General features: G+C 38.3%; 2 protein-coding genes across 2 annotated transcripts; one reads left to right on the top strand and one right to left on the bottom strand.

Moving 5' to 3' along the window:
• The first annotated feature begins 688 nt into the window (after positions 1 to 688).
• LOC127157039 (G-protein coupled receptor 15) lies at positions 689 to 2,647 on the top strand. The gene is made up of 2 exons (XM_051100256.1): positions 689 to 1,554; positions 2,413 to 2,647. Exons 1-2 carry the CDS (start codon positions 689 to 691, stop codon positions 2,471 to 2,473), a joined length of 927 nt encoding a protein of 308 aa, XP_050956213.1. The 3' UTR covers positions 2,474 to 2,647.
• Positions 2,648 to 4,398: 1,751 nt separating this feature from the next.
• On the bottom strand, positions 4,399 to 23,559 carry morc2 (MORC family CW-type zinc finger 2). Its single transcript, XM_051099315.1, is given in 27 exon segments — positions 4,399 to 5,193; positions 5,377 to 5,565; positions 5,652 to 5,745; positions 5,821 to 5,997; positions 6,106 to 6,244; positions 6,333 to 6,393; positions 8,022 to 8,315; positions 8,425 to 8,718; positions 9,773 to 9,859; positions 9,940 to 10,072; positions 10,167 to 10,272; positions 11,992 to 12,120; positions 12,262 to 12,416; positions 12,503 to 12,643; positions 12,728 to 12,813; positions 13,002 to 13,084; positions 13,443 to 13,522; positions 14,294 to 14,415; positions 18,829 to 18,944; positions 19,034 to 19,193; positions 19,267 to 19,375; positions 19,473 to 19,563; positions 19,665 to 19,733; positions 19,851 to 19,885; positions 21,031 to 21,084; positions 22,301 to 22,481; positions 23,401 to 23,559. Coding segments are annotated over 26 exon segments (3,141 nt in total). The 5' UTR covers positions 22,369 to 22,481; positions 23,401 to 23,559; the 3' UTR covers positions 4,399 to 5,124.
• Between the last annotated feature and the right edge of the window lie 533 nt (positions 23,560 to 24,092).

Raw genomic sequence — 24,092 nt, 5'->3', positions numbered from 1 at the left:
TTTTTATTTTCAACCAAAATGCAATGCTTGTCCACCGTTGGAGGATGACGAATGTCGGGTTGAATTTAACGTCAACCTCTAACGTTGGACAGACGTTGCATTTTTCATTTTCAACCAAAATGCAACATCTGTCCAATGCTGGAGACTGACGTCAATTTGACATTGGGTTCTGACTTCAATCTAACGTTGGGTTCTGACGTCAAACCGATTTTCATTTTTTTTTCAACCAAAATGCAACGTCTGTCCAACGTTGGAGATTGACGTCAATCCGACGTTAGGTTCTGACGTCAGCCCGATTTTCATTTTCAACCAAAATGCAGCGTCTGTCCAACGTTGGGGTCCAACCTCAATCTGACGTTATATTGACGTCCTGTGCCTGCTGGGTACACACACATATATTACAGTATGTACGCAAAAACGTGTATTTTGGATGCGACTAATCACGATTAATCGTTGCCCAGCACAGAAATATATATGTACAGTGTAGGCCCAAAAGCTCTCGCGTCAAAAACAGCACAAGAGTCTCTGACAGCAAGCAATTATAAATCTCTAGAGCAGACTATTCCCATTTGACATTATCTGAACAATTCGTCAATGTCGAATTTCAGTCTTATGGGACTGAAGTCCCAGCTACTTAAACACCCTTTAACCAGCACCAGTGTCCTCTGTCTACTAAAGGCGCATTACAATGGTCACCTTTAACCTAACCGTTCCACTCTCTGTTGACTTTTCGCGTCCTGAAGATTATTTGATATTTATTTTTCACATTCTGTTTGCTACAGGTTCGGTTCTGCTAGCAGGGTCAGTGGTCATCGGCATCATGAGCACCAGAGCCCTGCGCTCCCAAAACCGCTTCATCTTCATGTTAAACACCAGCATCAGTGACACTTTAACCGGCTGCTCTGTCTTCTACCTCGGCCTGTTTGACGTCCAGGAGGGCTATCCGTCTCGGAACGGCACATATTACATTCTACCATCATTTCTAGGAGTGAACGTGTTGACGTTTGTATTTGCACAGTTTGATAGATACTTGGCTGTTTGTCACCCTTTCTTCTACAAGCGGTACATCTCGCGTGGGGTTGTGATTGGCGTCTGCGCGCTCTGTTGGATTTACACATATTCAATCCTAACTGTTCAAAGCGTCGTGCCAGTTGCATTCGCCGCTCAAATGAACGCTTTTGGGGTCATAGTCCTGCAGGTGATCGTGGCCGTCAAAGTTTTGATGACCATTAAATTGTACATGATCACGAGGTATCAGCTCAGCCGAGAAGCGCCCGGCACCGACAAGGAGAGCAAGAAAGAATCGCTGCGCATTATCGTTTTTGTGGTCATTTGTTTTCTCATTTTGTGGGCTCCGTCTTTTGTGAACATCTCTGTAAAATATGTGACTAAAAACGGGCTGAGGTTCAAAAATGAAGCCACGAATCTTTTTGCGATCATGGCGCGATTTAACGCGCTCAGCACACCTGCACTATACATCTGGGGCAGTCCAGCGTTACGCGCGGCGGTCTGGAACTCCGTGTGGGGTAAAATATTCAAGAGAAGAAAGACAAGGTTTATCTTCTGGTCTTATTGTACGCAGGGGACATGGTGATGGGAAAAATATGAGACGGGATGGAGAAAAATATTGTATTTCTCTAAGTAACGTTGCGTTCGCCCTTAGAAGCACTTAATTTTAGATTTTTTATTTCCTCGGGGGAACATAAAAGCAATGAAATATGTGACCCTGGACCACAAAACCTGTCACAAGTGGCACGGGTATGTTTGTAGCAATAGCCAAAATGTCATCGATTTTTCTTTTATGCCAAATATCAAGATATTAAGTAAAGATTATGCTCCATGAAGATATTTTGTACAATTTAATTTTTTATTAGTAATATGCATTTCTAAGAACTTCATTTGGACAACTTTAAAGGCAATTTTCAATTTTCATTTTTTTTTTTTTTTTTTTTTTTTTTTGCACCCTTAGATTCCAGATTTTCTAATTGTTGCATTTCGGCCAAATATCGTCCTATCATAAGAAACCATATATCAATGGAAAGCTTATTTATTTAGCTTTATCCCCTCAATACCCTCTATGACTGGTTTTCCTCCAATCTCATTTTTTTTTACTCTCACCCCGTCCCTTTACGTGTTCTGTATAATTGTGTTATTGAATATAAAATGTTCAGATCCATACAGACACCTGTTAATAATATTCTAATACCTTTAATTCTGAATCTTTGTGTTCTCTGTTGAGGATTATTTTTTTCTGTGTATTTTTAGACTTTATAACTCCACTGTATGAAACACCCCTAACACGACACATTTTAAGGCACATTAACCAGTCTGTTAAACATTTCTTTTGTTATTAATTATTTAAGTTTTGTATATCTTACCTCACAATACATTTGTGTCTGTCTTTTAAAACAGGGTTGCCTCTGGTCATGTGAAATCCGCGAAGGGAGGAGAGAGAATCCTCAGCATCACATAGCATCAGAGAAACACGAACACCGAGGACTCTTCAACTATCTGCTTAAATGATCCGAGCCATCACCACAGAGCAGCTAACATATAAAATAGGTTTGACTCTGAAAGGCTTGTTGATAAAATGCCAAATTGCACGTCTTTTCACAATATGTTCTCTTAAGTTTTATGTCAAGATTCTTATCAGGATCTTTGAAGAATGTCTGAATCAAGCCTACAGGTTTAATTTTTAAGAAGCAACTTATTTTATACGGTTGATCATGACCTTGTTCATAAACACAATCTTTATAAAACATTTTTCACCGCCGCACTCACCAAACAATGAAAATGAATTTATCATTTACTCCTCCTTGTGTCGTTCCAATGCCCTATGTCATTTTTTCTTAATAATAAAAGTCCCTCTTGCGCTTGTCCATATAGTAGCGAATAGCGACCACCATTAAGCTTTAAAAAAACATCACAGAATGGTCTCATGCAACACGTGTCATATAGGGGGGTGTATACTATAGGGTTGGGTGAAAAACAACCCGAAATTGAATGTATTATTTAACGAAAATCCTTGTTTCTGCATAGCTGCGCGTTCACGAGAGTCTGGCCTTTTAGTTCAGCAGTTCACTTGGGACTCACCCAAGAGGCAGCACACGTTGCAAGAAATCAAGATTAATAAAAAACAACATGAAATGTAAAAACAACGCCTTGGAAAGTATGCGTGTACTTTCTTCACTGAGAATATAGTAACAAAACATTCTTGTTACCACGAACACAACAGCTGTTCATGAACGCCCAGCTGTGCACAGAAGCCAACGTTCACGGTCAGTATTTTTTGTTAAATAATACATTAAATTTCGGTTGGTTTTTCTCCAATCCCAACACGCTAGCAAGTTAACTACAAAACAAAGGGCAGCTTCACATATGAAGGGGATATTAAAGAAAAACAATGAATTTAACATTCTAATTCGCCCAAAATGTCACAAGCATCCTTCCTAATGTTTTTCCTTTTTTAATTAAGCTGTGGGTAGCCTCTTTTGCAATGTTTTATTGTTACTTGTATTGTTTTAAAACGTATAGATCATTTCGTGAACGAAATCTGTCCGTTACTGAATAAATTGGCGCCCTTCCTGTCAACTGTCACTGTGCATGTTCAAATATTCCAAGCCCGCGGTTTTAAATATTTGGGAAAAAATGTTATTTCGTGAACGAAATCTGCCAGTTACTTAATAAATTGGCACCATTCCTGTCAACTGTCCCTTTGTACGTTCAAATATTCAAAGCCCGCGGTTTTGAATATTTGAAAAAAAGGGTTATTTCATAAACAAAATCTCTGTTACTTAACAGATTGGCCACATTCCTGTCAACGTTCAAACATTTAAAGCCCGTGGTTTTGAATATTTTAAAAAAGGTTATTTCGTGCAAGAAAACTGTTATTTCATAAATTGGCGCCATTCCTGTCAAATGTCCCTGTGCACGTTGCTCTAGTCAAGCCCGCGGTTTTGAATATCTGAAAATATATATTGATAGGAATTTCTTATAAGGCATGATACATATTTCATTGAATTAAATTTTCTGAAAACACTTGGGATGTGTCATTTATAATTTTTTTTTTTTTTTTTAATTCAGAACAACGAAATTAGGTAAATAACTGACCTCTGTGAAAGTTAACAAATTTAAGGACATCTTTCCTCCACACCTTTATCAAGATATGCTATATCAAATAGATGTCATAACATTCAATTTCAATTAATTCCAATGTAATATATTTACACTATACTAGCAGCCATGCAAAACATTTACAATTTAAAGTTTGTATATTTATTATAGGCTATTTTTTCAGATCAGTGCATTCATCAAATTAATAAAAATTAAGGTTACAAGTCAAGACCACAAACTGAACATGTTTTTTTTTTTTTAAACAAACAGAATCGTAAGACCACATGTACATCCTAAACTTTATTGGACTGTTTTAATAAAACTTTTTAAAAAATATTCTCAGATATAAAGATGAAGACTAAATACTGTAACTGAAGGTTAACAGCATCAGATCAGTGTTTATTCAAAAAAAAAACAAAAACAAAACAAAACAAAACAAACAAATAAACAACAAAAAAAAAAGAACGGAAACTGGAGGATTAAAAACAAAACAACACAAACGGAATATCACATCCAAGTACATGGAAAATGAAACGGGAAGTAACTCAAACTTGAGACAATTCGGATAACATAGCAGCAAGTTAAAGCCCATTTTCAAACTCAGAATGTCAAACTGATTTGCAAGAAATCAAAGCGAGCTGTGAGAACAGCTGCAGACTCTTCCGCAAAATCGGGTTGAGAATGAAGCTTTACAACACTGAGATTCTAAAAAACAGCCAACATGAACTCAAAACCTCATTGTAGAGTAAAACCAAACATAGTTTTCAAACTGCAGGTTCTATGAAACCAAAACCCATCCCACAAGTTCAATCTGCTCCAAGGCTGAGTTGATGGCCGGAGTGGCGTTTTAAACCGAAAAAATGCGTTGAAGTTGGCAACGAAGCTCTTGCTGCATTGTTACAGTACAGGGATAAAGATGCGGCCGACCAGCAATCGCCTCCAGTCTGCCGTCAGAACGCATGAAACACGCAGAGAGTGAAAATTAAGGTAAAACAGAGGAAATGCAGGGTTTCACTCTCCCTTTGTGACCAAATCTTCAATGTAGGCGTCCAGCTCATCGTCACTGCTGATCTCAATGTCCTGTAAAACAAAATAAACATGAACAAAGGAATCCAATGCGAAAATTCAGTTTCAATTTTCTGTTGACAACTCTAAACGGTAACTGAAACTCATTAATTCTTCTTGACAACAGCCTACAAAATCAAAACAAACAGCAAAACTGATTTATAACAAAATGAGTGTGTGTGTCTGTGTGTTTCAGACCTCCTGGACTTTCTGCAGAAGAGCTACGATGTTAGTTCTGAGTTTGCGGAGTTTCTCCTCAGATTCCCGGAGTTTGGCTTCCGCCCCGCTGCTCTTCTCCTCCACGGCTCGTGCCCGCGACTCTGCCCGTGTTTGGTAAGAATTACACAGACTCTGTAGTCCGGCCTCATACTGCTGGAAATACTCTTTCTGCAATTCACAAGAGTACGTAAGCACTCGAACAATTTAGAAAATCTGAAGGCTTCTGTGTAGCTGTGAGGATGGTCTGTACTCACGATGGGAAAGGCCACAAGGTCCTCAGCACTCATAGTGTTCACAGATTCTTTAGGGATTCGGAAATCCGGAGGGAAAAAATACCGTAGCAACGTCCTGCGCCAAACAAACCATGAATGGGGGGTTAAAATAGACAAAATGCACATATTATTAACAGAACAAAACACAAACCTCATCATGGTCACAAGGCCTTCTGTGGTCTCTCTGCTCGGCCCGCTCTGAGTCGTGTCAGGTTCAGCAGCGGTGGGCGGAGTTACAGAACGCGCTGGGCCCTGATTGGTGTCTGGACTTCGGGACTCTGGAGAGGCGGGACGCATAAGACGGACATCATCGCTGCCCTTAAACACCCTGAAAACACACACACAGATTAAACATTTGCTGTGCAAAACATTTTGAAGCCATAATAAAACAGAAATGCTGACAGATCTGTTTATTTGTGTGTGTTTGTGCATGTACCAGCGGTCTCTTGGAGTGTTCATGGGAACATAGTCGAACTTGACCTTCCAGCGTACGCTCTCCTTTCCCGTCTCTACTGCGGTTACACGACCCGTGAACCACTCGCCATTCACCTTCGCCTCTACCTGAATTCCTTTATCTACAACATGCAGTTTATCAGATCAACGAATCATACGGCACAATTAGATGCATCCTTTTATAATGCAAAACCAAATTACATATTTTACCTTTCTGTGCATTTTTTGTTGCATCTTTCTTCAGATCTTCATTAGTGCTATTTGTGATAACCTGAGTAATTAAAATAAATTAAAATGGCACTAAAGCAATGGTTCCACAAAAATTAACATTTGTTGAAAAGGTACTTGGCCATTCAAGATGACGTTTTTCATCAGAACAGATATGGAGAAATGTAGCATTAAATGACTTGCTCACCAATGGTTGTGAATGGGTGCCGTCAGAGTGAGAATCCAAACAGCTGATAAAAACAATAATCCACAAGTAATCCACACCACTCCAGTCCTTCAATTAACATCTTGTAAAGTAAAAAGTAAAAAGTTTCTAAGAAACAAATCCATCATTAGGGTGTTTTAACTTCAAACTGTTGCTTTTTGTCAAAATATGAGCCCATGATAATGTTTACTTCAGTGAAAAAACAGATACTGTAAAATAAAATTCCAAGACTTTCAAGAACTTTAAGCACTACTTTTTTGATTTTCAAGGACTTCAATCGGAGATCTCACTTATGTCTTCTATTTCAAATTCTAAAAAAAAAAATAAATAAAAAAAATAAAAAAAAGGAAAATAAATAAAATTACTAGTATTACTACTAAAGTATTACAAAGTATCACTTTTACTCTAGTAAAACCATGATTAATTTTCTCAAGGGTTTGTATTTGTGTATACTTTCCTCCTTTGTTCTTAGTTTTGTTTTTATAACTGTACTGGTTTGATGTTTTCTACGGTTTAAGAAAAAAAAACCAGAATAAAGAAAATCGCTCCGAAATCCTGATAAGAAACAAATGATTCGCAAACCCGCACAAAGTTCCAATCTAAATCAAATGATTCACAAACCTACTCCGAAGTTCCATTTCAGACCAGGATTTGGAGCATGAATAGCAAATCATTTGATTTGGAACTTAGTGTATCACGAATCATTTGATTTAGTTCGGTACTTCAAATTGCATATTGCGAATCATTATATCTGAATCATTCAATTCGCAAAATGCTTCACGAACCACCTCCCATCTAAATCAAATGATTCGTGATACACAATTTGAAGTCCCGATCTGAAACAAATGATTTACGATATGTGATCTAATTGGAGCGCTTCAAACAGTGAATCATTTTGTGACGCAATGGTTTAACTGATTCTGAGTTTCGCAAAGCTCCGTTTCATCACTACATGCTTTTTAAAAATCGTTACTAGCGATGCTGAAATTAAAAAATGAATGGCTCTTTTAATTTGATCTGGTGTTTGGTAGTGAATCGCTTGAAATTAATGATCAAAGTCAAGAGTTTGAATCAATCAGAGCGGTTCCAGCGTAAATGGCTCAATTTATTTGGTTCATGATTTTTTGCATCTTCAGCCATGTTTACATGACACTGTCAGTACCACTTCTTACTCAGTCCAATTGTTTTCTGACACTGACTGAATTAAGCAAAAAGGGTATGATGTTTTTTAAATGTGCTTATTCACAAAATTAAACACTTATTTCATAGATATATTGTCTTTCAATAATTCAAGCACTTTTCAAGTACCTCTTCAGGAATATTGTGATTTTCTAGGGTTTTCCGGGGGTTTTCTGACGGCACCCATTCACTTGCACATCCATTGGTGAGCAAGTCATGTATTGCTACATTTCTCCAAATGGTTTGAATACATCGCAGTTTTTTTATTAACACAGTATGAAAGTTACCTCAGCATTGGTCTGTTTGACTGCTGCTGGTGGTGCTGCTGCTGGTGTTGGTGTTTTTTTTTCCATGACAGCTTTCCCTCGAGCCTGTACAGGTGCTGCCATCTTTGATTTTTTGGGTTGAGGTTCATCCTCTTCTGATGCACTGTCTTCTTCATCCTCCTCCTCTTCTTCTTCCTCCTCTTCCTCTTCTTCACTTTCTTCTTCCTCCTCCTCATCCTCTTCCTGGACTCTACCCTTCTTTATATTTCCTTTCTTGTTGTTTGGAGTTTGTTTGCCTGTCTTGGCGGACGATGGCTAACAGAAAAACACGTATCAGTTTGTTGTATCATCTTTAGTGCACTGAAACATGATTAACTTGAAAGCACAATATATACAATAAGTTTGAGTATACAGGACTACTTACTGTAGTGGCACGGCTCTGCGTGGCGCTTCTGCGAGTCGGCGTCTTTGCGGGCGGCGGTGGGGGCGGGGCTACAGGTTTGGCAGCAGATTTTGTCGCCTTCGTTGCAGGAGCCGGTGACGATTTTGCTTTGGACAGAGGGGCAGGAGCTGGTGGTGTCCGGGTAGGTCTTGAAGGAGGCGTTGCTTTAGGGGGAGGGGTTTTGGCTATCTGTGGCTGACTGACAGCTTTTCTGACCACTGCTGGGAGAGGTGGAGACCGTGGGCGGGGCGCTGCTCGCTGAGATGAGCGGGTCGGCTAATAGGAGAATAAAATATGTTTATTTATTATAATAAAATAAAACAACACATAGCATGAAACCAGTCAAAAACTTGTCTAGATTACATTTACACTGCCCTCCAAAAGTTTAAAAACACCCCTGGCAAAGTGTGGTTTTGGATGATATCAGCATAAATCCTTATCATTTTTTGGTGCAAATACATTAAAGTAAGTTGACAGTATTGTTGAAGACCAGCAATAATAATTTTCATTTTAATTACATAATAATGGCAATACATACATGTCAAAGTCAGACATGCCTCTTCAGCAGCTGTGATACCTGGTTACTGTTTTAAACTTGGCCCAGGTTTTTAAAAGATTTTTGGGTCAGCACACCTTAATAGCTTCAATAAATGATTGACAATTAAGTTTAGAACACAACAAATTCAGGCCCAGATTATGCAGAGCTGTAATAGCTGCTAATGCTGGATATTTCGATGAATTGAAAATGTAAGTTTTTTCTATGTATAAACTGTTTATGTAATAAAATGTGTTTTCGTAGTTTGTGTTGTCCCTTATCAGTGCAAAATTATCACAAATTAAAAAGGATTCATGTCAATATTGTCCAAAACCCCACTTTCCTAGGGTGTTTCCAAACTTTTGGAGGGCAGTGTACCTTCTTAAAAAAACAGAAATAGAAAATAATAATAACCAAAACAGAGAAAATATATTTAGCATTATGAAAATTAACCCTTTTTTTAGAACTATTATTTTTTATTAATGTTAAGTATATTTTCCCCTCTAGTTATCATACTGTAATGTGAACAAAAGATATATTACATAAATTAGGTAAATTAAGTAGTTTGGAAAAAAACAATAGTATTATGAAGAATTTAAAGATGCATTATGGTATTGAGAATTTGCCCAGAAAATGTGCGTATAGAGATAATTTTAAAGAGTCTTAAAAGTATTGAATGACATATAGGTTAGTAAAGTAGTTTTTTTTAAATTCTTTCTTGATTGTGTGGTAAAATATAACCTAGACAAATTTTTGTGAGATTTATTCACATACGTCTGAACACAGATACTGTACCTGAGGTGTGCGCTCTTCTGCAGGTTTTGTACTGACATCTAGAGGAAGCCGTTTTATATCTGCTGCTGATTTTACTGTTGTGGTTTTCTGAATGAGGAGAAACAAAACATTAATTTACACCATACGGCACAGAAAGGCTCAGAAGAGAGCTGAGAAGATGGACAGACCTGCATGGCCTCCAGCTTTTCTTGCTGCTGACGGATTTTCTCTGTTAGATCTTTCTGTTTGTCCTCTGATGACTTGATGTCCTTTTTCAAAACACCAATGGGCAAATTCTGTTTCTGCTCAGATGCATCACACCTAACAGAACAGAACAACAACAAACAGAAGAATGAGGCAGAAACCAAAAGAAGTCTCAGGCAGTAAGAATGCTTCTGGTATCTAATTTCCCAACCTGTCCTGGGTTCCGTCTGGGTTCATGAGACACACCCAACTGTCTGGGTACCGTTTGTCCACAGCATCCATCTGAAATGGCAGTGTCCGCCACTTTAAACACTTATCTACAGGAAAAAGATTAAAGACATTGAGAAATTATATATTTTTACATCATCTGCGAAAATGTGAGTGGCGTTTGCCTGCTGCCACGATGACAGAGTGCGTTGCCTGTTCTCAGGGTACTGCCATGCAGTTGCTAAGGTGTTCTGGTTGTTTTATTTTTTAGTGATTTTGGTGTTATAGCTGTTCCTTAGAGTGTTGCTATGAAGTTGCTACGATGTTCTGGTTGTTTCTTAGTGATTTGGGTGTTCTAGTTGTTTTTTAAGGTGTTGCAATGACATTGTTAAGGTGTTCTGTTTTTTTTTTTTTTTTTAGGGTGTTGGGCATTCTAGTTGTTTCTTAGTGCGTTGCTATGAAGTTTCCAAGGTGTTCTGGTTGTTTCTTAGGGTGCTGGGTGTTCTAGTTGCTTCCTAGGGCGTTGCTATGAGGTTGCTAAGGTGATCTGGGTTTTTTTAGGGTGTTGGGCATTCTAGTTGTTTCTTAGGGCGTTGCTATGAAGTTTCTAAGGTGTGCTGGTTGCTTTTAGGGTATTGGGTATTCGAGTTGTTTCCTAGGGCGTTGCTATGAGGTTGCTAAGGTGATCTGTTTTTTTTTAGGGCGTTAGGTGTTCTAGCTGATTCTTAGGGCATTGCTATGAGATTGTTAAGGTGTTCTTTTTTTTTTTTTTTTTTTTTTTTAGGGTGTTGGACGTTCTAGTTGTTTCTTAGACCGTTGCTATGAGGTTGCTAGGGTGTTGTAGTTGTTTCTTATGGCGTTCTGTGTTCTAGTTGTTTCTTGGGGCATTGCTATGAGGTTGCTAGGGTATTCTGGTTGTTTCTTAAGATGTTGGGTGTTCAAGTTCTTTCCTAGGGTGTTACTATGAGGTTTCGAAAGTGTTCTAGTTGTTTCTAAGGGTGTTGCTATGTGGTTGCTAGGGTGTTCTGGTTGTTTTTTACAGTGTTGGGTGTTCTTGTTTTTTTAGGAGGTTACTATGACGTTGCTAAGGTGTTGCTTGGGTGTTCTAGTAGTTTCTTAGGGCATTGCATGTTCTACTTGTTTTTTAGGGTGTTGCCATGAGGTTGCTAGGGTGTTCTGGTTGTTTCTTAAGATGTTGGGTGTTCGAGTTGTTTCCTAGGGTGTTACTATGAGGTTTCGAAAGTGTTCTGGTTGTTTTTTACAGTGTTGGGTGTTCTTGTTTTTTTAGGAGGTTATTATGACGTTGCTAAGGTGTTGCTTGGGTGTTCTAGTAGTTTCTTAGGGTGTTGCTATGAGGTTTCTAGGGTGTTCTGGTTGTTTCTTACATTGTTGGGTGTTCTTGTTTTTCTTTAGAGAGTTACTATGAGGTTGCTAAGGTCTTGCTAGGGTGTTCTAGTAGTTTCTTAGGGCATTGCATGCTCTACTTGTTTTTTAAGGTGTTGCCATGAGGTTGCTAGGGTGTTCTGGTTGCTTCTTAGTGCATTTCTATGTGGACACTAGGGTCTTCTGTTTTTTTTTTTTTTTTAAACAGGGAGTTGCTATATGGTTGCTATGGGTTTTTTTTTAGCAGAAAAATAAATACAACAGGTCTTAAGAAGTGTCACTGTTTAAAGCAACATTATTCATATCTGTTGCACAAAGGCTTAATGCTTCGGATTTTGGAGTAATCTTGAGTATGACCAAATTAAGTTTTGCCATATTCATACATATAAACATACGGCATGTTAAAGGAACTTTTTGAGGTGCTGACTGTAAGTTTATGTTCGTACCACACTGGATGGTGACTGGGATCTCCATGGCTCTCCGTCTGCGAAACCGAATCTCATTTGATGGAGCGGAGTTCCAATTGGCCGACAAATAACCAAATTCATCCCAGAATTTCACTATACCCTTCTGAGCTGTTGAGGGAAACATTTCACTCATGTTACGTTTATTACAAAAATTATTTTTAGCCATCAAACTATTCCAACTAACAAATTTATTGATCAATAAAATATTGAATACTTCATATACAACAGAAAGAAGCCACACAGACTGACCTATACCGATGTCCTTCCAGTACTGGGCGAGATATTCTCCCATAGCTCTCAGTAAGTGTCTGTATTCCTTAGCGTCTGCAAAGTCCTGCTTGTTGTGTGTTGGTTCGAGCACTAGATAGGGAACATCCACGACTCCTACAACACCCCCACAGGCCCTGATGCACACACAGACAGCGGTCATCCATACTGTTGATACTACTGTTACATATCAGCTTGCAAAATGCAGCTGTTTTTCACTCACATTCCTCCCTCCAGCTGTGGTCCGGTCTTCTCATACATCTTAATTAGACGACTGCAGTTATAGACGAACATCCCATCCTGGTCTCGCCTCTCGATGTTCACACCAAATATAAAGTTCAGCTCCTTGGGTTCTTTCAAAGCTCTGAAATGAAAAAAAAAACAAGCTTAAACATCTCCAGACACTCTTTAAGAGGCCATAGTATGCTGTGTTTTAGGCGTGCATTACTTTTGTTTGGATGCATGGATGGCTTGTTTTCTAGTAGCTTCTGCGCGTAACGCCACAGCCGAGTCTTGTGCCTTTCTCAGCGCGGCCTAAAATCCGCGACAGAAATAAAACGCATTTATTAGGAAACCTTCATCAAGCAACCACTTCTAAACTGACATTAAATAAATAAATTGATAAAGAATAAGGAAATGTTAGTAGTTGAGATGCTCGATCTTTGACTGAGATTTAATTCTGGGTCTTAAGTGTGTATGTTGGGGTGGTTGTGAGGTCTTACTCTGGCTTCTTTGGATAAATCGTCACCAAGCTTTAACTCCAGGGCACGAGCTTTACTCTCGGCCTCTCGCGCCTTCTCTTCAGCTATAGAGAAAGTCAAACACACGCACGAGAAAGAAGAGATCATAAGTGATTTGATATCACAGCACAAGATCTAATTCTCTCACTGAGAATCCAGTCTAAAACCATACACTTTTCTTCCTTTGTTGCTTTATCAAGGAAAGAGCTAAAGTTGGCACTTCTAAACATACCCATTTGTGTGTGTGAAACTGAGCAGCTACTTCCTGTCAAAACTTGTGGTTCAGTATTTGAAAAGTTTAAAAGCAGAAATGGTCAGATAGAGGAAATGCTATTTAGAAGCCACAAAGCCTGAAGTTAACTTCCTTTAACACCCTTTTCTAGCCCACTTTAAGATGTTTATGCGGACGGAGGTTTAACTCACCAAGTTTCGAGAGGTGATCTGCCTTCTTGACCTCCTGCTCCGCACGGGTTTTAAAGCGCGTTGATGTGTATTTGTACATCCTAGAAGTCAAAAGAACAGAATACACAGCTCACATGAGTGTGTGTAGATATACATATATTTATTTATAGAATTCAGGATTTTTTTGTCACCGCTTCATGATTTAGTTCACAAGAACTACTACTTTTTCCACTCTGTTCACAACATTAACAGGTCATTTTGATGTTAAAACACTCTGAGATCGTGTATATGGGCCATTCTACAGAACTGGTGCAAACTGCTGTCCCACAACCAAACAACACATTTAAAAACATTTAAGTATTCAAATCTTAGATGTTTATTAAGATCCTTCTACTATCTATTGGAACCCACAATACTATTTAAAATATCAATAAGCTTAATACATATAAAATCATCAGTTATTGGGTACTTTCAATTGGGAGGTGGCTGTCTCGAACCCTAACCCCTTAAATTTTTAACTTATGGAAATTATTATTTTTTTCCATTATTGTTTTTAGTATCTTTTTGATTCTTTTAAAAAGTGAAGTTCAAAAAAATACTTATTTTAGATTTTCTTTGCAAATTATGAAACTTTATGTAAAAAAAATATATATATATGTTCCGCATTTTCATGTCACAATGATCGCTATTAACTGATCTTTACAAATGGTATTAATAAAATAGAAAAAAATATACTATTACTAGAAATGTGTACCTCGGATATCATACAATTTGCATACATACACGGTTTAAAAAAAAAAACAGCTCTGACTTTGGACCAAATCTGTAGAATGGCCCATATACTGTGAAAACTGTATTTATTTTGTGCTTACCTAGGGTTATATAAGCAACAGGACAATCTCTTGGTTCTGACTTTGTGACCCTGAATGAAGATCCTCATTCTGGGGTCGATGTACAGGACAGCAGCGTATGCACGGAACGATCTCCTCTCTGGCTTGCCCACAGTGCATCCGCAACCCTGGTGCCATCAGAAAAACTGTGCCCAGTGGGCACATGCATTGACAGTAACCCTGTGGCAGTTTGGATTGAAGGGTTACAGCAATGAAAGGGTTAAAAGCAAAATGCTTTTAAATCATTCTGATAGACTGAGAATGAGCTGAAAAAGATTCCTTATCCTATGAGGTCATCTTGTGTTCATCCTTGGTATTACAGTCTCCATCTGCCAATTTACATGTGTGATATTTTAAATGTTCTTGCTGTCTCTGAAAACATGATAAACATATTTCCTAAGAATGACCTATGTTTTCCTATGTAAAAAGTTGTGAAGACTTAGAATAATGCAGTTTAAATGCACTCTGTCTCTCTCACACACACAGACAGCCACCCTCCCCCACTCTCAACACTCACACTTACACACACACTTAACACACTGAGAGAGAGAGTTAGAGTGAGAGAGTTAGAGTGAGATCAGATGTTTAATAGTTTTTTAATTTTCTTTTTTTAGTAGACTATTTTATACTGATGGAAGTAAGCATTTATTTCTCAGAATGACTAGTTTTATGTATATAAAAGGTTTTGAAGTGTTTGGATGCTGCATTTTAAAATTACGGTTATGTCTTTTACTGCTACTTTAATAAATCACCATAAATCAACCGTTCAAGATATCCCAAATCTGCTCACAATTTAACATCTTCAGTATGTTGGCATCATTTTGACAAAGTTTGGTGTGAACTACTTATTCCTGCTTGGAGGAGTATGAATTTATTTACAGCCTGATTTTTCCAAAAATCCACATTCAAATCAAAATAGCAGACTTCCTGTTGGTCGCAGCTAATGGGTGTAAATTAGAAAGTTGTCCGGCTTGATGAGGCCAATATACATACCGAGTTTGGTGTCTGTAGCTAAAACTAACCCCCCCAACTTTTGACAAAAGGTGGCGCTATAGAGCGCCTCCTCCACGGCCATTCATGGGCCTTTACCAATGTCTAACTATCATTAATACTGATGTGTGTGTTGAGTTTCATGAAAATCTAAGCTTCTTAAGTGCCCCAAAAATACTGGAAACAAATTTTAAAGTTTGACACGTTGCCGTGACAACAGCATTTAATGTATCAACGACCCCTTTACAGATTCTCATCGGCCATGTTTTGAGATTACTCTGATGAGGTTTGAAGCAAATTGAGTAAAATTAAGAGGCTGATTTAAAAGCATTTTGAAAACGACACACTTCCTGCTGCCAGCTGGTGGCGCTATAACTTTGGCTCTTAATAGTCACATCTATGTGATCAGTGTCATAGAATGAACAAACTCCTGAAGTTTCATCAGAATCAGACAATGTGCGCAATAGTTATTAGCCATTTCCTGTTTCTCATTTCTCGCCATAATTTCGTAGCCTCGCCATGGCCAAACCGTTCGAGATATCAAAAATCCCTCCGCAATTTAGCATCCCTAATGTCTTGAGGTCATGCTGACTGAGTTTGGTGGCCGTCGGAATAAAGGCCTCCGAGGAGTATATCAAATTCCAGAGCATGCGCTTTTCACACAGCCCTGAATAGCTCACTTCCTGTTGGGCGGAGCCTATGACATGAGGGCGAAAGTTGTTCAGCTCAATGAGGTCTATATGTGTACTGAGTTTCATATGAATACGTGGAAGTATGTGTGAGCTATGCATCAAGTTTTCTGACTGTTTTCCAGGGGGCGCTGTAGAGCCCCTGTGCCACGCCTGGGTCTCAGTCTCTGCGGCGTCCTGATGGCCGCAGATTCCAATGTGTGTGCCAATTTTCAAGAGTTTTTGAGCACGTTAAGGCCCCCAAAAACCCCCGAATAGTCGAAAAAAAAAAAAAAAAAATAAATATAGCTGCAAGCAGCGATGACGGGCCCTCGCCACCAGCGCAACCGCAACCCTGGTGCCATCAGAAAAACGGTGCCCAGCGGGCACATGCATTGACAGTAACCCTGTACCAGTTTGGATTGAAGGGTCACAGCAATGAAAGGGTTAAAAGCAAAGTGCTTGTAAGTCATTCTGGTACACTGAGAATGAGCTGAAAAAGATTCCTTATCCTATGAGGTCATCTTGTGTTCATCCTTGGTATTACAGTCTTCATCTGCTAGATTACAGGTGTGATATTTTAAATGTTTCTGCGGTCTCTGAAAACATGATAAACATATTTCCTAAGAATGACTTGTTTTTCATATGTAAAAAGATGTGAAGAGTTAGGATAATGCATTTTAAATGCACTCTCTCTCTCTCTCTCTGTCACACACACACAGCCACTCAACTACCTCAGTCACACTTACACACACACATACACAGACTTAAGCCCATCCCCCGACACAGAGTTAGAGTGAGAGAGTTAGAGTGAAAGCAGATGTTGAATAGTTTTTTAATTTTCTATTTTTAGTAGATTATTTTATATTGATGGATCTAAGCATTTATTTCTCAGAATGACTAGTTCTATGTATGTAAAAAGTTTTGAAGTGCTTGGATTCTCCATTTTAAAATTACGGTTATGTTTTTTTACTGCTAATTTAATAAATCACCATAAATCAACCGTTCAAGATATCCCAAATCCGCTCACAATATAACATCTTCAGTATGTTGGCATCATGTTGACAAAGTTTGGTGTGAACTACTTATTCCTGCTTGGAGGAGTATTAATTTATTTATAGCCTGATTTTTCCAAAAATCCACATTCAAATCAAAATAGCAGACTTCCTGTTGGTCGCAGCTAATGGGTGTAAATTAGAAAGTTGTCCGGCTTGATGAGACCAATATACATACCGAGTTTGGTGTCTGTAGCTTAAACTAACCCCCCCACTTTTGACAAAAGGTGGCGCTATAGAGCACCTCGTCCATGCCCATTGATGAGCCTTTGCCAGTGTCTAACTATTATTAATACTGATGTGTGTGTTGAGTTTCATGAAAATCTAAGCTTATTAAGTGCCCCAAAAACACAGGAAACAAATGTTAAAGTTTGACACGTTGCCATGACAACAACATTTAATGCATCAACGACCCCTTTACAGATTCTCATCGGCCGTGTTTTGACATTATTCTGATGAAGTTTGAAGCAAATCGGGTAAAAATAACCATGTGATATCAAAGCACTTTTAAAAGAGACACACTTCCTGTTGCCAGTTGGTGGCGCTATAACTTTAACTCCTAATAGTCACATCTATGTGATCGGGATCACACAACGAACAAACCTCTGAAGTTTCATCCGAATCAGACAATGTGTGCAACAGTTATTAGCCATTTTCTGTTTCTCATTTCATTTCTCGCCAATTTCAACGCCTCGCCACGGCCAAACCGTTCGAGATATCAAAAATCCCCTCACAATTTTTCATCCCCTATGTCTTCAGATTAGGTTGACCAGGTTTGGTGGCAATTGGGTAAAAAACCTAGGACTAGTATATCAAATTCCAGAGCATGCGTTTTTGACAAAACCCAGAATAACCAACTTCCTGTTGGGATTAGCTAATGCCGTAGAGAGCGAAAGTTGTTCAGATTGATGAGTTCTATATGTGTACTGAGTTTCATTTGTGTAAGTGCAAGTTTGTGTGATATATGACCCTTCAAATTCCAGGGGGCGCTGTAGAGTCCCCTTGCCACGCCCGTGTACCAGTCTCTGTCCGGCCCTAATGGCCGCAGATTCCAAGGTGTGTGCCAATTTTCAAGAGTTTTTGAGCATGTTAAGGGCCTCAAAACCCCCCAAAACCTTGACAAAAAATAATAAGAATAATAATAAAAAATCAATAATCCACAAGTAATCCACACCACTCCAGTCCATCAGTTAACATCTTGTTAAGTGAAAAGCTTGTTTTTGTATGAAAAGAATCCATAATAAATAAAACACAATGTATAAAACACAAGCCCATAATCCATAATATTAGTTTCTCTAATGAAAAACTCATCTAGTCTGAATCAGCAGAGAAATATGTACAGATCAAGCACTGTTTTTAAGATAAAACAGTCCAAAAAAGATTTCAACAATTATTTTGGTGGGCTTTGATGTGAGAGGAAAAAAACAGATGGATTTTTTAAAATTACAAACTAGTATTTTGCCCAGAATAGGCAATTTAAAGTTAAAACAGCTTAATGATGGATTTGTTTCTGACAAACACACAACTTTTGGCTTCAAAAGATGTTAATTGATGGTCCGGAGTGGTGTGGATTACTTGTGGATTACTGTGATGTTTTTATCAGCTGTTTGGACTCTCATTCTGACGGCACCCATTTACATTTCAAAGGATCCGTTAGTAAGCAAGTGATGTAATGCTACATGTCTTCCAATCTGATAAAGAAACAAACTCAGTGAGTACATTTTTAGCAAATTTTCATTTAATGGTCATTTGTTTGGTGCTAAGATCTACAGAAAGCTGAAGAACTGATAATTTGCGATTTAACTCACACTCCCTCTACAGGCGTCCCAGCCATCAGAATGTCCTGGTGGTCCGTCTCCACATCCAACTCGGGCTCTCGGTTATCCATCAACTTCAAGTTATATACTACAACCAGCGTACCTACAAACACACAGTACTCAGATTTAATTCCCTTTTATCAGACACAATCCGATGGATTTTGTTTTTGGCAAACTGCTGTAGAAACCAACCACTGGGTCCTTCGATCTTCTTGAACTGGCGGAATAGCTGCTCTTCATTCTTAAAGGGTGAATACTTAAAGATGAGTTCAGTCTCAGTAGCGTACTTCTCCGTGTCTTGAGTCAGAGGCTGCTGGGTTTTCGCATCCCAACTGGGTAATGGGACAATCACCTACGAGAACAGGCCAATAACTCTCAGAGATCTGCATGTGTGTATGGTGCCTTGCCAGAAATCAGTTTCTTACCTCATCCAGACCCTCTTCTTCGTGAAATGTTCGTGACAAAAACAAACACGTTAATTTGTCATCTTTTTTGGTGAAAAGAATGAAGTCCTTCCCAATACGCATGGAACCCCTAAAAGAGACCAGCAGGTTTATGTATAAAAACACCCTCTAAATATCAAGATGCAGTTAGTTTTATTGGTTTGTGAGAAAAGTGTAATAATACTTACGACTTTAATCCGTTTCCATACTGGCCAATGTGAGTGGACTCTGGGAATCGTTTGCTTGATTTGCCAAACTGGATGACATGCGTGGCTTCACCTATTCAAAACATTTCTACTGTCACCACTGTATCGTGTATGAGATCTTGGTGAGTGGAAATGCATGCATTTCATGGGTTCAGTTTTCTTAGCTTTACTCACTGGGGTCCATTCCAGTGCCATCATCAAGGAAACACAGCATAAACCCGCCTCTCAGATCTGGTCTTTTCTCTGATTGGCCAAAACAAATTAATTGCACTTGTATTAGGGGACAATTCATTTTGTTGTAGCACATATTTTTGCTAGTGTTGAATAGTATTACTATAACGTAAAACTACTGTATCCAACCTGTGTAGATGTCTATCCGTGTTGCATTTGCATCTCTGTGGACGAAAAATGGAGTGAATGTTCACTTCAATGGCGAATAATGATTTAAATGATCATTTGAGTATGATTTGTGACCATGGACCACAAAACTAGTCATAAGGGTCAATCTTTTAAAATTGGGATTTATACATAATCTGAAAGTTGAATAAATAAGCTTACCATTGATATATGGTTTGTTAGGATAGGACAATATTTGGCAGAGATGCAACTCTTTGAATATCTTGAATCTGAGGGTGCAAAAAAATCTAAATATTGAGAAAATCATGTATGCATTGTTGGCTATCGCTACAAACATACCCCTGCTACTTAAAGAAAAGTTCACTTCCAGAGCAAAAATGGACAGATAATTTACTCACATCCTTGTCATCGAAGATGTTTGTGTCTTTTTTTCTTTAGTCAATAAGAACTTATGTTTCTTGGGGAAAACATTTCAGGAATTATCTCAATATACTGGACTTCAATGGTGCCCGCAAGTTTAAACTTTTTAACCTCAAACGCTCATCTTGTTTTTTTTCTGGTTCAATGCAGTTAGGGTATGTAAAAAAAAAAAAACTCCCATCTCTTTTCTTCCCCAACTTCAAAATTGTCCTTCATCGCTCCAGAAGTGACCGACCCAGTGTTTACAAAGTGAACATGCAAAGATCATCAAACGCCCTTTTCAAAAAAAAAAAAAGGCAAAACAGCGATGTAGGACGAAGAAGAAAATGAGACTGTTTTTCAGCCTACCCTAACTGTATTAACCCGGTTTACACAGACTACACATACGCATCGCAGAGACGAGACAAGACAAGCATCTGAGATTAAAAACTATGTAAACTGCCAATTTGTTTAGAAAATGACCAATTATTTCACTAGATAAGACCCTTCTTCCTCAGCTGGGATCGTTTAGAGCCATTTGAAGCTGCATTTAAACTACATTTTGGAAGTTCAAACTCACGGGCACCATAGAAGTCCACTATATGGAGAAAAAAATCTTAAATGTTTTCCTCAAACATAATTTCTTTACAAGATCTTGGATGACAACAGGGTGAGTACATTATCTGTACATTTTTGTTCTATAAGTGGACTTAAGACTGGTTTTGTGGTTCAGGGTCACATTTAGTGTCAGTAATTACTGACAAATAACAAAGGGTATTTGTACCTTGAGTTGTCGACAAGTTCGGCCAGAGCTCCAAAAAGAAACTCGTGGGTTGTCCTGTCAGCAATAAAATAATTGGTCAACAACAACGACAAAAAAACGACCCCGTTCCATTGCATTGTGCTACTTTTTGTAGTTTATGGTCATCTAAATCAAATTATTATACAAGAATATGTCATGCATTATTAAAACATTGTTATGATTGTACAACCAAAACAACATCCTTATTTAAAATCATACTTTACTGTTCAATTCACAAACACATTTACACTGTCTGAGCTCCCACGGATATTCAGCGCATCACTTTGCTGATACAATTGAGCGTTGCATCACTAAAAATCTATTTTGGTCATATTGTCGCTGACGTTGTTGCAAAATGCTCTATAGAAGCCTGATCTCACTGATTGTTCATAAACCATCCAGTGCATTTCAGTTAATAAAAATGGCCACTTTTGAGAATCACAAGTTCCAATCTGATTGGCTGACTGCAGTCAGGGTGCACCAAGTTATCAATCCCGAAAATGATCAAGCAATGAGTCAACACTTATTTACGTAGTAAATGCTTTGTATTTATATAAGATGTAATTCTCAGATGATAAATTAACAGTTTTACACTATGCTCAAGTACACATAGGGCCAAATTTACTAAAAGCTTGCGCTTTAAAATAGTACTGTCAGGATTTACTAAAGATGTGTGAAGAATTAGCACTGAAAAGGCATGGACACAGTTATTGAATATGTATTTGTAAAAGTTTCCCTTTCAGACAGAAAATGTATGGGAGGAGAATGTTAAAATGAATCATGTAATATAATTTACTAACGTTTGCACTCGTCACATTGCTGGTATTTGCACCAGTATTTAAGATAATAAGTATGTCTTAAAGCGGGCGATAATTTGCACTGGTCATTATGGAAACGAGACGTTGTGTCTGTGTTCTTTAATGTGCACTTTGTCAGTAAATCACACGCAGAATATTCCCTTCCCATTGGTGCTTTTATAGTAAATCTGGTCTATAACATTCTGCAATCCCACAGCTGCCTTATCAAAACATTTCAAATCAAGCATACAATCTGAAAAAGATCAAAGCAATTCTTTCCAGAGTCCTCACGGTAGCCCGTCTTAGGATGTTTCTTTAAACGGAATGGTTTTACCGCACCCCATATGTAAAAACCATGTCATGGTTTTATTTAATTACCCAAAACGTTTTATATTATCGCAAATATACAAAGATATCATCACTTATGAACACATGCATATAAAATTGATACTTACGAGTTTGTGTGCAGATATTCAAAGGTGAGCTGAGCTCGGTTTAGCGAGCTGTAGTTTGTGTAGGCCATTTCAAAATAAAACTAATTAAAAAAAAAGAAAAAAAAAAGAGAAAACCAGCTGATTGTATTCACGTCTCTACATTCTTCCCATATGAGGAGAATCAAGTTTGATTGTTCAAAACCTAGAAAACAAGAAACAAACACATCAGCACAAAATATCCATAGATCTACTGCAAATTTGCAGTATATCGCCTGTTGACCAAATTAGTGGAAAATGGAATATAAACATACAGCTTACTAGGATTTACAGTAGGCATTATGCACCAATACAAACATTTCAAATAGTATGCTACAATATTGTGACATTTTTTCAAAATGTGTTTAGTTTGCATTTTTAATTAAATTTTGAGTAATTACTTCCAGTGCATTTCTACAGGATTCAATGCAGTGCATTGTGGGGATATGATGTATACTGCATTCTGGCAAATGTACTTACGTACTGTGCCCAGTACATATACTACACATCACAAAAACAGTAAAGTAGTATGTTATTCTGAGAATAACCTCAATACTGAGAAAACTCAATATTCAAAAACAGCATTTGCCATTCTGTGCTTTTGCATATCTTTCCATATTAAACATTAGTCACTGTAAATGTCTTTTTAATATCCTTTCTTATTGTAGACATGCATGATGCATTTATTAAACATTTACAGCGTATTAAATGCATAAGGCATATTTTCTTTTCCCGAGCTAAATAATAAACCACACAGGTGAGCTCATAAATTGGGTGTCTCTTTACTGTCCGTCCTTGAACTGCCTAAATTTACTCAGAAATACACGCCAGGCCAGCCCATGCTGCAAGGCCCTTAAGATCCATGCAACAGCAGAGACTGCTGATCTGCGAACACTTTCATTCACTAAACGTTGAAATCAGTATCTAGACTGTCGAATTTAACTCCTGACTCATGCAATGAAGCATGCACAGGAGCACTGGTCAAATAACTGCGGCCTGCCCATAAACAACCGTCTACATTTACAAAAAACCAACAGCCTTTGTACAGTAACACAAGCAATGAATGTGATTTCAATAATGCAAACCATTGAACCATTCCTCGACCTCCGTTTGATTTTATCCAACGGTTTCTGCCTGTTGCATGTGGAAAACTACCAAACAGAACGTGTTTATTCCTTTTTCGTTCATAGAAAGTAGATGCAAGGCCTCGAATCGCTCCAGCAGCTCTTTCCCTCGAACAACACGCACAAGCACCGAGACAGCTCGCCCCGCCCTCCTCACCGCGGCTTAGCCAATCGCGTTCCCCGCTGCTTCATTACGCGCGTCTGATTCGTTGAAGTCGCCGTCGCTTAACGTAAAGTAGGAAGTAAGTCTGCTGGCTCATGAAGGAATGTGGCGTGGAAAAACGCGGGGAGAGAAGCATGCTAAAGCACAACGCGACTAATCGATAAGCTGACCTACTGCTATTGGTATTTAAAATCATAAAAAAGGTAATAATGATACGACAACCTTTATGTAATATGAAACCACGAGGTATTAAGTCGCTGTCTCTCATATAAGCTGGATTTACTAATGCAAATCGTTTTGTGCTTCAGTCTGTAAGCTATCTAGCAAAACATTTGTGCAAAAGATGAACGCTAACGATGAAAACTATGTAATGGACGAAGGGGACAAAATGTCTGCCGTCACTTCGGAGCATAAATGTTTCTGGCTCGAACAAATACCATTCACAGATTTCGAAGTGTTGTAATGTTTTTTTTTTTTTATATATACTAAC

This window comes from Labeo rohita, chromosome 25, assembly GCF_022985175.1.
Source record: "Labeo rohita strain BAU-BD-2019 chromosome 25, IGBB_LRoh.1.0, whole genome shotgun sequence".
Classification (NCBI taxonomy): domain Eukaryota; kingdom Metazoa; phylum Chordata; class Actinopteri; order Cypriniformes; family Cyprinidae; genus Labeo; species Labeo rohita.
Note: the sequence above shows the minus strand (reverse complement) of the source record. Positions and strands in the feature narration are given on the sequence as shown.

Bases quoted from the DNA above. Each gene is read 5' to 3' on its own strand.
- LOC127157039 (XM_051100256.1), top strand. From the start codon at position 689: ATGGTCACCTTTAACCTAACCGTTCCACTCTCTGTTGACTTTTCGCGT. The intron at 1,555-2,412 runs GTTTATCTTCTG...CTTTTAAAACAG, and splicing joins TTCAAGAGAAGAAAGACAAG to GGTTGCCTCTGGTCATGTGA.